At 40.4% G+C, this 13,017-nt stretch overlaps 1 protein-coding gene across 4 annotated transcripts in view; it reads left to right on the top strand.

The window, feature by feature from the left end:
• The window catches only part of ccny (cyclin Y), a 34,988-nt gene that overhangs the window by 16,783 nt on the left and 5,188 nt on the right, over nt 1–13,017 (top strand). Inside the window, exons 2-10 of one of the 4 annotated variants that reach the window (XM_034108502.1) lie at nt 4,924–4,998; nt 6,143–6,163; nt 7,505–7,539; nt 7,715–7,738; nt 8,462–8,562; nt 8,687–8,722; nt 9,131–9,188; nt 9,383–9,502; nt 12,457–12,623. In XM_034108502.1, coding sequence (XP_033964393.1) covers nt 4,924–4,998; nt 6,143–6,163; nt 7,505–7,539; nt 7,715–7,738; nt 8,462–8,562; nt 8,687–8,722; nt 9,131–9,188; nt 9,383–9,502; nt 12,457–12,623 — 637 coding nt within the window. The remainder of the gene's footprint in view (nt 1–4,923; nt 4,999–6,142; nt 6,164–7,504; nt 7,540–7,714; nt 7,739–8,461; nt 8,563–8,686; nt 8,723–9,130; nt 9,189–9,382; nt 9,503–12,456; nt 12,624–13,017) is intronic. The other 3 variants (XM_034108503.1, XM_034108504.1, XM_034108505.1) reach the window with 3 other exon arrangements.

The raw sequence follows: 13,017 nt of genomic DNA, 5'->3' as shown, positions 1-13,017 counted from the left end.
TATATCGCCCCAGCCAGGCAACGCCACATAGCACATCACTGTGATGGATTGTAAGAGTTTTTAGGCCGGTTGGATGCTTTAATGTAGTCCTGTCAACACAGAGCTGTAAGGCTTAATATTGATAAAATGATTAATACAAAAATCCCACAACTTTTCATAGCATTGGAACATTTTTAGTTTGTATAGCAAGCCATTTCAACAACTTTTGGATGGATGCTAAATTGTTTTTTTTCACCAATCCTTTTACTCAAGAGTCACAGCAACACTTCCTACTATTGTTGTCAGGCCGATGTTGTAATTGTTTGACAATATTGAAGTGTTTGGAACAAATCAACTCCTGCTTTCTACCAACTGAATTGATCGAAACTTAAGTTTTATGATGTGTGGATATGATGCTCAAAATCAGCAAAGCACATACCAAGCGATTTTATGACAACCAGTTGTGCTGCAGTCATCAGAAAGAATGTTTTCTGGTAGAAATTCACCCTACACATTCCCCTCCATCCTCATGTCCCTGTTGGCTTTCCTTTGATAAAAGCTCAGCTCTTTTCCTCTGAAGATGAGTGTGTAACAACGCGCTGAGTTTGGCAGCCGTTGCCGATCGATGACGGGAGCTCTGGGGTGGTTTAAGCTGTTAGGAAGAGCTGCTGCTGGCAGTTTGTTTGATTGTTGTGTGTGTGTTTTCATGTCCGTGTGTGTAGATGAAAGCTAAAAGGAGGATGAGTCATTGGGCATTAGCCTTTCATTCACTTGTTTTCCCATATCCTCCCTTTACCCTGCCTTCACTCTCTCTCAAGTTTTAGAGTCCAGAATTCAAGTGATGGTAAATGCATCAATCAGAATAAATGTGTGGCAATGATTTAAGGTGAACAAAAGGGCAGTTTGTTGAATGATCTTTTCCTCCATACAGATAAGATTTCCTGACTATAACCACTAAAAGCAGATGGTGTATTGCTATTAAGGCTTAACAATAAAAACCTTATCAGTGCAACTATAACTCTGGCCCGTTCCTTCTGTTGAAATGAAAACACAGCAGCTGTATTAAGCGATACAGAAGTGAATTCCATAACAAAGATAACATGCTTTTACAAGGGTCCATAACTCAAGTGGTTTGTTATCCAAGGTGAAAAGCTACTTAACAGTTAATATATGCCCTCTGTCGCACATTCACAGCCCTGTACCCTATTCACCAACTCTCACTTTCTTTCGCACATTACACACACACTTACAGAGGTGTGTTATCAGGGCCAAGTCATACAGTTTGTGCTGCGATAAGTATTGGATGGGGCGTGCTTATTGCATTCTAGAGGCTGTTTCTCACAAGAAAGCAGAGGGATGGAATTCAAAATGAAACGGAACTCAAACAAACCGTTTTTGTAATATTTCAAATAGCTAAATTGGAGTTATCAAAAATAGTATTCAGTGTCTATGCCACTGTTTCTATTTTCAAACAGATACATCTTGTGCTCTTGTATCAAAGGCTCTATTACAAGATTTGCTTACGAGCTTAACCTTGTGGGCGTATTGTTTGATAGCGTGCCATTGAAAGGCCGGGTGGTACCGTGCTGTGCCATCTGGATTCCCTCTGGCTGGCGGCTCAGTAGGTCAGCCAAAAACCCAGAGAAGGGTCTTCCTCTCTGGGCTGATGTTGCACCCCCATGCCCCCCCGCCCCCCATGACAGGCTTCCAGGGCAGGCAGGCAGAGTGCCAACAGCTCACCACAGATACATAAATATTCCTGTAACTTGGTGGTATATAGACATCAGTTTCCTCTTGTTCTGCAGGTGGTTGCAGCTGCTTTTTCAAAATAAGGTTTGAGTTAAGTTGGCAACTGTGATTCTTTTAATGGGAAAAAAACTAGGTTTACCATTGTACAATCTTATAGTTTATTCTATAAGATTCACACTGTCTGAACGCACTTTGCTTATAGAGCAGGAAAGACGGATCTCTCTGATGTTGGCTATAAATTAGTTCAAGTGTTTATTTTGTGGTATTAATATTAAATGTGATTTAATAAAATGTTTGTGAAATCAACCAAGTTCATGGATATTGGCTCGAGGGAAAACAAACAAATGAAAGTACTTCATCACATTGAGGAAATACTGGAACGGGCCTCGGGCGTGCATAGGGAAGCATGCATGAGTGATTTATTTTTTGAGGAGAAAAATAAGAGAAATGCTAAAGTGTCCATAAAATATGTCTTGCTTAAATCCACACACTGACCTATTCTCTTTACTCTTTGTTCAGTCTACCTCCCTAACAATGTGTAACCGTCACCCCTTACTTCATTTCCTCTCCGCTTCCTGGAACGCAGGAAGTCGGGTGATTTTGTCTACCTCAGGTTGTAGAAAGTTGGGAGGGAGGAACCTCGCCAAAGGGCACTGACACCAGACATGTAGAGGGGCACTCCCTGGGTCACTCAGCTTCCTGTGTTAAAAAGTGACATCACCACAAGTTAAAGGGCCAGGGTGTTGTATCAAGGGGCACCATTAACAGAATTATAATTTGATATATTGATGTTTTCCTTCGTGTTTAATTATGATGAGCAAATTATATCAGAGCCTTCTATGTTGCATTGCCATGTTTATTTTACAGTAGCTCAGAAAGGGCTTCTCGCACCCATGCCAAATCCTACACACACTGTCCCTTTAAGAAAAACAGCCTTGCTCTCTAAAATGAGAACTTTACTTGTGATTTAAAGTTTTTTGTGACTGATGTGTTTCAAAGGCATATGTGAGTGCGCTATGCGTGCACTGCATACGTCACTAGCAGTTAAGGTGTGTGTGTGTGTGTGTGTGTGTGTGTGTGTGTGTGTGTGTGTGTGTGTGTGTGTGTGTGTGTGTGTGTGTGTGTGTGTGTGTGTGTGTGTGTGTGTGTGTGTGTGTGTGTGTGTGTGTGTGTGTGTGTGTGTGTGTGTGTGTGTGTGTGTGTGTGTGTGTGTGTGTGTGTGTGTGTGTGTGTGTGTGTGTGTGTGTGTGTGTGTGTGTGTGGCATAATTTATCCACATTCAGCTCTCCTGCACTGCTCTTTGCTTCTTCCCACACACCCATCTTTAATTCAGCACCATGTATCACTTCCTCCTACAACATAGCAGTGTGAGTGTCCTTTGAGGCCCTTCAAGTGTCCTTCAAACACAAAAAGACAGTAGTTCAAAAGAGTTTGGACACAATAGCAGTGGCTCACCGACAGACGCTGTATGCTGATGCCCTGTAGTCATCATTATGTGTTTTTTAAAAGGCTGATTAGTTTGACATCATCCATGCTCATTTCCACAAGCTTGTTGACCTTTTTTACTTCCTCCTTCTACTCACTTTTTTCGCTCAGTTCTATTTCTCTCTCTCTGTCATTTGTTCTATCATTATCTCGCCTTGCAGCCCCTGCTGTCTTCTCTCTCCTGTCAATCAAATTACAAATCTGTCACTCTCACACTTTTCACATTTTCAGCTCTCTTGCCCTGTTCTCCCTCATTACCAGTTTGTCACTCTCCTTCTGTCCCCCATCTCTTGGCTTCTGCTGTCCTTGCTCTCCATTAGTCCTTCTGGGTGTTGGTCCCTTTCTGACCCTTCCTGTTTTACTGACATCATCCAAGACACCAGGAAGCTGCTGATTGGGACAACGCCCCTAAAAACACACCCTTGTTGTGTGTGTCTTAATTGAGTTTACTTTCCTGGATTGAAATAGAGTTACAGTTTTTAGTTCATGATTAACCTAGACCGAATAATGATAGTAACCACATGTCAACAAATGTTTCATCTAAGGTTTTTCAGGATATGAAATCCCTCCTCCAGTCTTCCATAAAATGCAAGCAGCTGTGGAGATATAATACCAATCTACTGTTCAAACAACAGTGGTTCTTTGTTTTAAACTAGGCAGCCATAGCTGTAAACACCAGGCTGCAGGCTTACATCATAGTCCATGAATCCTTCAAATACCAACTCTTTTATGTACATTTCTTGTTTATATTTGAATAATAAAAACTCTTGTTTCTGCCTGTGGGATTTAGGATTTTGGGCTTTGGAACTAGGACACAAAATTGATAGTAATATATTCAGTGGTTTTAAATAGCACCAATCTGCCAGGCAACTGTTCCTATAACTGCATCTGGTTTAGCACATGCACATCAGACAAGGGGAACATGGCATGTGTAACACAAATGTAAAAACCTACTGAGAAATTGGACACTTTTATACTGTAAAAAGTATCTATTAAACAATGTCCCCCCCATCATCTTCCAAAAGTCAATGTTCTTAAAATAGTAATAAATGCAGAATTTCAGTTATAAATGTGGTTTTAATTGTCCTATTTTCTTGTTTTTATTTACTTATTTGTACATTTAGCTAAAGACATATCTCAGACCCCTAATGACAGCGAGCCCCTGGTGACTGTATCTGCAGGATAGACGCTGTCGGAGTACACCAGTTTATCAAATGCTCAAAGATTTTTATCTTGTCATTTATTGCCGGTTCTATTGCCAGCTACTGTCTAATCTGGTAGAGGTTCTAGGTGGTAGCCAGTGTGTGTGTACAGACAATGATGTAAAACAAATCTATAGCTTTCTAGTGTGTTTGCTTAGCACATCGATATACAAACGGCCGTTTACACAGCGCTGCTGCTGCAGCAAATTGACAGATTGTTTTTCCATTTAGTTCAGTCTATTGCAAGAGAGGTGGTTAACCCCTAAAGCTAATCCCACTCATCCATCCTCAGAATGAAAGGTTTTAGTCATCATAGCCGTACCTTAATTGCCTGCTATTCTTAATAATTACTGTATTTGTGAATGAATATCATTTCGTCACAAGAAATCTTAAGAATTAGTTCAGCTACTCACCAAACAGTATGCAATCTCTAAACTGAATTTAAATCACTGGTCTAATTTTTATTGTTGCCTGTAACACTTATGTTTTGTTTCCTTTGTTCTTTCAGATTTGCCCATGGAGTACAATCCCTCGGATCATCCTCGGGCCAGCACCATCTTCCTCAGCAAGTCTCAGACTGACGGTGAGCTTTTTCTTCCACCTTTAATTTCTTTGTAAATTCGCTTTTAAAGTAGGCCCAGAAAATGTCTAGGGAGGGTTGGTGAGTGTGTCTGGGGGGTACTAACGGCCAGTGTTAAATATGTCTGAGTCTGTAATTGTATCAGGCACACACAGGACCTGCTTAGATGAGGTAGATGGAGTGTAAAATGTCGTTCTTTCTTTACTCAGAAACATAGTGCAAGACTGAAAGTGTGTACTAATCACTAATTTAATGGGTAATTCTTTCAAGAAGACTCATGCAAAAACTTTTCTTGCTCTATTTGCATTCTATCTGAAGACTGTAGTTTGAAGATTGTCTCTTGGAATGTTAAAGCACTGTGAAATAATTCATGCCTCCTCTAGTACCTTGATATAATCCCATGCAACATGCACCAGTCCATAAAAAAAAATAGGAAAGCACATCATACTGCTTGTATACAATTCCACCCAGCTTTATGTTTGATCATAAAACCTATAGCATACATTTACATCAATAGAATGCATCTTTTCTTACACGTCTTTCCCTATCATCCCTTAAGACCACCCTTCGACCATTCATGTTGTTCTTAGAAGTGTCTTTTTAAAAAAACAGGGTTGCCATATGTGGCAGATTGCACATGAAGCGAGGATGCATCCTGGTTAAAAAGTATTCATGAAAGTCAGACAATGGCTTATGCCACCCGCTGTTGCATTGATGCAGGGATTTTCAAATGTAGAGCTATACAGAAGCACTGTTCTTTCATCTACCAAAAAGGCTCCAGGCAGGCTCCCGTGGAAACGTTATACCAGCTGCCATTGCGTCTGATTTTAAGGCACATTTAGGTGTTTTGATCATCTCTACGAGACAGAGACTGATCCTGGACCCTTCAGAGCCTTCAGAGTGAAAGTAACGCATTTTAATCAACTGAAATGTGATGAAGTCTGTCTCTGAGATTCACTTCAGCTATAATCTCTTTACTTTGATGATAAGAGGCTTCATATTGAGAAAATAGTGTGTAGCCCGAAGGCGGACATATTGATCTGATATCTGGTCCTGATGCTCTTTTATTTTTCTAGCCCTTGTGTGTTATCTCAACATATTGTATAAAGCAAGACATAGCGACAACATGGACTTTGTATTTTTTCAGTTGGTGTGCCAGGCAAAAGAGGTAAGCACTTATATGACGGGTAGTACTATGCTTACTGTGTGTGGTCTAAGCTTTACTGTATTCTTGTCTCGTTTGCGGGTGACGTGCCTTCTCTGCTAACCGCTGATTTCATATTACGTGTGTGTGTTTGTACCCATGTGTATGTTGGTCTTGATGCAACAGTATGAAAAGGCCTGCTCTGGGATGCAAAAATAAGCATTTTAATTTCTAAAATGACATATAAACCCTTTATTTTCCTCACCAGCAGTGCTGAGGAAGTTTTGACTTGTGAATAAAATAAAAGTTGGCATTAAACTGCTCTATGAAATTGTGCTTTAACATGAGCGTCATCATGTGTAGAAACCATGATAGGCTTTTTCCTTCTTATTATTGTCTCAGAAATCACTGCAGTAAGGATGTTATTATTTAAATAAAAATAATACAGGCCTAATCATAACGCAAGTTGCTTGTTGCTAGAAAGCAGTGCTCACAGTCACGTATGCCTAGAGGAGAAAAAACATTTGCATTAGTGTGTGTGTGTGTGTGTGTGTGTGTGTGTGTGTGTGTGTGTGTGTGTGTGTGTGTGTGTGTGTGTGTGTGTGTGTGTGTGTGTGTGTGTGTGTGTGTGTGTGTGTGTGTGTGTGTGTGTGTGTGTGTGTGTGTGTGTGTGTGTGTGTGTGTGTGTGTGTGTGTGTGTGTGTGTGTGTGTGTGTGTGTGTGTGTGTGTGTGTGTGTGTGTGTGTGTGTGTGTGTGTGTCGGAGTGGCTCTCTAGGTCCCTGTATGTGTGTTGCTGCGCTCTGCATCTGGTCTAGTTTGCTTTTCTGGCGATCTCTTTTTTTCTTCCCTTGTGTGTGTGCTCCTACATCAGAGCCATCCTACTAACATATACACAAACAGACCCAAGTGCTGTGTGTGTGTTGTGGTTATAGTGCTGCCGTGCACTCAGTGAAGTGAGCTCTTTAAAACTAACAAACCCTCACGTCCATTAAGCAGATTTAGCATTTGTATGAACAGAAATAAATAAAAAGTAGCTCCGTGGCAATCCACTCTTGAATAAAGCAGCACTATGCTTAATTTGATATGGACTCATCAAATAATGTATTCATATTCAATTTAGCACGTTAAAACACTTTCAAATGTTTGTTTTTCACATTAAAAAGGTGGCCACTAAACTGCCATGCTTCGTTTAATATAGTAGGTATAACTAGAGAAAAAAGCTTCTGTTTTGTTTTTTTATGATAGGGAATTTAACGCTAGATAAATGCTGCTCCCTGTCTGTGAGGGTTGTGTACTGCACTTGTTGAGTTTTAAGTGTGTGTTGCTGTTCATACTGTTGACACTTCTCTCATCTTCCTTTCCAGTTCGAGAAAAGCGGAAGAGCCTTTACATCAACCATGTAAGTACGATACAGGAAAGTGTGTGTGTTAAATCAAAAAGGGAAGTAGTGGAAGTTGCACTAAGGCTTAAGAACAAGATTGTATCATTTGACAGTACATTATTTGGTAGTGTAATACTATTGTGAATGTTATAATGGTGCAATTGGTGATTTTATGTCTTGTATTTTTTGCAAGTTCACACACATTTCGGAGAACAAGGTAAAGTCCTCAAAATGACCCTCAAAATGATCGTACCCTTGTTAGTATTCCCTCCCTTTCAAACCCCTAAGATTGAATTTCTAGTTACTGTAGATGTGTGTTATGAGCTTAAATATGTAGTTAAATGTCATCATGTATACACAACACATCACATTATGGTGGAGTTCATCTTTTCATAATTCTTACCGTCCCAAGTTCAGCAATTGTTAAAATATGTATGTTTTATGAGTTAGTGACTCTCTAACATTCTTTTGATTTTGATCAACAAATTGAATAACCCAATTCGCATGATAAAGCTCTGGTTCAGTATGTGCCAGGAGCAAATGAGTTCAAATACAAATGTGTTGAAAGTCACCAGTTCAAGTCCCGGCAAGACCAAGTGCTACCGAGGTGTCCCTGAGCAAGGCACCGTTCCCCACACTGCTCCCCGGGCGCCGTTCAAAATGGCAGCACACTGCTCCTAACACTAGGATGGGTCAAATGCAGAGAAACAATTTCCCCACGGGGAATAATAAAGTATATCAAAATAAAAATCAGTAATTGGATGCTTTCTTGAAGGTGAACTCCGCCATAAATTCCATTCCCGCATGACAGAATGAGTTTGTGGGCACACAGGTGCTCTACTTTCAATGTCTGTTAGCAAAGTTTTTGGCTGGTCTGAGAAATAGAGTTTGACAATCATGTGTGTATCTGTCTTTTTGTATGTATGTGGGTGAACTCCAGCATAATCCAGGGCTGGTGAGACGGAAGTACAGCTCATGTTCCACCATATTCCTCGATGACAGCACTGTCAGTCAGCCCAACCTCAAATACACCATCAAATGGTAACTGCATAAAATAACTCATCTATTCAATCTCTGTCCACACTGATTACAAATATGTTGGCTTATTGTCTTCTAATCGTGGTTTTAGTTTTCAATTAATTGTCCTTTTCTATTTTCTTAACAGTGTCGCCCTCGCAATATACTACCACATAAAAAACAGGTATGAGTGTTTTCATTCCTTAAATGAGTACTTGCCTCTTGATCTGTAGTCCATTTCTAAATTCTACATCATATATCAGCAGCAAAGGTTAGCAGACCAAGATAAACCTTGGCAGAAAAACATGGCGCCTTTTCAAAGCTTATGTTGAAAGTGTGATTAAATTGTTTTCCTTCGGTGATAAAATATAGCGGGTGTAGAGATATAGTGTTCTTTGTCTCTATTCACTATAATTGGTAGGAATCCCGAGTAGTGCAGCTGTTAGAAAAGCACATGCCCTCGAATGGCTATTTGACAGGCAATAAGACATCCTTGAGGGTGGAATTCATATTTTAAATGAAATGAGCCTCAAGCCATCTGCCCTTAATTTCTATCCTTTCTGATGTTCCCTCTATCTGTTTCTCATTCCAGAGAAGTAGACGGAAGAATGGTGATAGACATTTTCGATGAGAAACTGCACCCGCTCACGGTAAGGCCTTAACAACACATACGTTTCCATTATGTGAAGGCTGTAGGGCTGTCAGGACACAACACACAAGCTGATGAAGAATAAATACCCACATGGGGAAGGCTGTCTCCTCCATTTTGGTAAACAATAACATCAGATGCTGTGAACAGAGTGAATCATTCATTTTCATTTTGTGTGTTTTCTTTGTGCTGTAGAAGTCTGAAATTCCTCCTGATTATGAAAAACACGACCCTGAGCAGAAGCAGATCTACCGTTTTGTCAGGACGCTGTTCAGCGCCGCACAGCTCACAGCCGAGTGTGCCATTGTCACGTTGGTAAGTGTGTGTGTGTGGGGGTGTATTTTAGTTCTGACACCAGGAGGGAGTGTTGCTTTCTGATTCTCCTTTTTCCTCCCAAGTGTCAAAAGTCCTGTCTTCCTTTTCCTTACACTCTTTTTTCTCATTTATTTTTGGACCTCATTTATTTTTTCCTAACATCCGTTTAAGTGCTTTATAAATCCCTCCAGAGGTTGTGTCCCCAAAACAAGTTGAAAACTCCTCTAATCCTCGCAGGTGAGACGAGGAAATTGGAAGGTTACACAAGAGTTGTTACAGAATGGTTTGATCGGTGCAATTTCCTTTTAGAATGACTAAGGTGTGAAGAAAGTCTGTGCCTGTAGCAAGAATATAATTGGCGCTTTATTGTACAGCAGGTTCTCTCCCAAAGACTTGTGTCCTGTTTTAAAAACACGAAAAAAGGACAGCTTTACTCCCGCTTGTATTTAATGATTTCCTTAACTCTCCTCCAGACTGTTTATTTTTACAGCCTTCCAGTGTGTGCTTTCTTTTAATGATGTAATACTACAATTTATTTAGTGGAGTTATTTGTGTTTTATGTAATCATAAGCAATGTTATAATGGTAATATCTACACCTACATTGATACCTAAGCTTCATTTACATCTGCAGTTTTCTCTATACTTCTGTTGTATTGCTTTACCCAGATTTTGGCAGCAACATTAAGTTGGAAATGAATTCTCTCTGCCTCCCCGCTCATCTTCCCAGAAATATCTCTTTCCACACTTTGTCACTATGGCCAACACGTGTGTCCCCAGAGGCCTGGAGAGTGCAGGGTTAATATGGCCGGCCTGGTGGCCTCGTATTAAGTCGCTCTACTTCCTGACAGATGCGCAACGGATGACGGAGGCACAAAACAGCGAGGCGTAGTGTCTCTTCATTTTGTCTGTAACAAAGATGTGACAGACTTAACTAAAACACACACACTCTCTGGCATATGTGGCCTGCTTCTGCCAGTCCCCCAGAGTGCAGACTGGCAGGTCATCAGTAATTGAATAGAGCTGTTGGCTGGCAGTTATTGGGTTAGCTTAGCAGATAGAGCTAACTTAAGAAAGGAGTCTTCATTTGCAGTCCTCACATCATTGGGTAGCAAAGGAAAGGCTTCTCCAGCAGATGGAGATGACCGAGATCAGGAAAATCACCACAAAGGAAACACATTGCACTTAGTAACATGTGAAGCTACAGCTCCACAGCTCAAAGCTATTTTCAAGCTTATTTATTTGTGTCTCAGATAAACTATTGGTGTGAAAAAAGTGAATTATTGTAGCACTAGCACACTTAAAGACATTTAATAACAGACTGATGTGTTTAAATGGATAATCCTGCTCTTATTATTGAAAGATCCCAGCTTCGTAAAGTCAGAGGCGATGCATTGTGGTTAAACAGGGTTACAGATTGCCAACCACACTGCCTCTGGGTTGTTTGTTGTGCTTATTATTATGGTTTTACTCCCTGTGCAGTTGCATTCATATCACTCAGCGTGTGGCCTGGCTCTCATTTCATGCGGGCTTTCTTCTATGGCTGCTGGCTGCCAGTAGGTGTATATGTGGTGTCTGTTGGCAGGCCACATCGCCACAATAGGTTAGCATAGCTGGCGGGCACAAAGCCAAACCCAGCATGACGTGTCCAATTAGCCACCGGAGCTGTCTAGTAGGCGATTTAAACCAGGCTGCAAAATATAATTAACGCTATATTTTCTTGCATCTTTCACAACCTTTCCTTTCTCTTTTCAGTCCAAACCACAAGGTACTAATTGCATGTCCAACAATAGGACATAAATAGGCACGCTCTCACAAATGATCGTCCCCCGAACAACAGTCTTTTAGGATTCTGTTTAGAATATAAGTTACAGTTCTGCCACATTGCAGCTCTGACAGAACTATAATAAATTGAATGCACAGTATATTCCACTCTGCTATAGAAAATACAGCATTGCCACAGAAAATACATTTCTGTCAGACTTGTCATGACAGATTTCAAAGCTGCGACTGGTTTGAATTCAGTTGAGCCTGCAGCACATTTTATTTTTAGAAAATAAGGAATGTAGTTCCTAGTGAGCCAGGGGAAAAAAAATGCTGTTTCAAGAATCTGATTTATTGTTTGTATTATGTTATCGCTGTTAGCAAGTTACTAGTTCAAAGTATCAGTAGTATGCTGAAGTTACATATTTTTTTAATTACTGAATAGTACCAAATCCACATTGAACATTTGAAGATAATATAGATTTAAATAAAGGAAGGAGGAAAAATATCAAAAAACGTTAAATACTATTAGATGACAAGGATATGTTTGCACACTTATTACATAGAGGCATATTATTTCTAAGTGTATAATGAGAGATGCATGAGCTTAAAAAAGAAACCTGTAAGCTATTCTGAAGCTTCCATTATCACTGCAGCTCTCATGCTCGACAACGGCTTTCTAACAAAATGATGATCAGAGGAATCAGTTCCTGTACATGTATTCCTTCTGGTAAGGAACAGGTGCCCGCAGGCACAGTGTGCTTTGTGATCTGCAGTCTGTGGGAACGCTGACTACTGAACAAGAGAGGGAAATGGGGAGAGAGCCAGTGTTTCGATCCACATGGATATGTTTTAATGAGCGAGCTCCAGGGGAAAGCTGGATTTGAATCATTTTCTGACATCTTGTTATTGTGGCTTTCACCTGGAGTAGGAGTAATACAAAAAAACAGACTAGCAGCAAACTAACTCTGAAGTGATCATAGACAGGGAGAGCAGAGGCCAAATGCAATGTAATGTAATTAATCACAGAGAATTACATACATAGGTAATTAGTATATAGAGAATGCATTTATACAAGCTTCTGCAACAAAAGTCAGCATTTACAGGGATGTATGTGAAGGATTTTGTCTATTCGTAGAGTAGAAAAGTCCGTATTAATGAGATGTTAACATGTGACATGTCTTCATCCAAGGTGTATTTGGAGAGGCTCCTGACCTATGCTGAAATCGACATCTGCCCTGTCAACTGGAAGCGCATCGTGCTAGGAGCCATCCTCCTGGCATCCAAAGTGTGGGACGACCAGGCGGTGTGGAACGTCGACTACTGCCAGATCCTCAAGGATATCACAGTGGAGGACATGTGAGTTGCTCCACACACCCAAAATATTGCGTTTTAGTGATATGGGGGAAGTCAAAAGTGCAAATACAATGCACACACAACAGAAAGGCCTTTAGACGGGTTGGTTATTGCAGCTAAATTATAGCAGCTGCTATCAGTGTTCTCTTGTGTTTAGTGTATGAAATGTAAAAAATGGTAGAGGATAATGACCCTCAGAAGATTTTTTACATCTGTTCAGTAAAACTGCTGTGATTAATACGTTTTCTAGTTGTTAACTTATTGAATCGTCAACTCCTTGAAAACGTGCTGTTGATCTGACTTTGTATACAGCAGTTGTTATTCACCATTCCTCTTAACAACTGTGCCTGTCTTCACCAACATTTAGTCACCATTCAGGGTCTTCCTTTGCTCATAA

The sequence above is a fragment of the Pseudochaenichthys georgianus genome, chromosome 20, assembly GCF_902827115.2.
Source record: "Pseudochaenichthys georgianus chromosome 20, fPseGeo1.2, whole genome shotgun sequence".
Lineage (NCBI taxonomy): Eukaryota > Metazoa > Chordata > Actinopteri > Perciformes > Channichthyidae > Pseudochaenichthys > Pseudochaenichthys georgianus.
The sequence above is the reverse complement of the archived record's forward strand: the minus strand, read 5'-3'. Positions and strand labels throughout refer to the sequence as shown.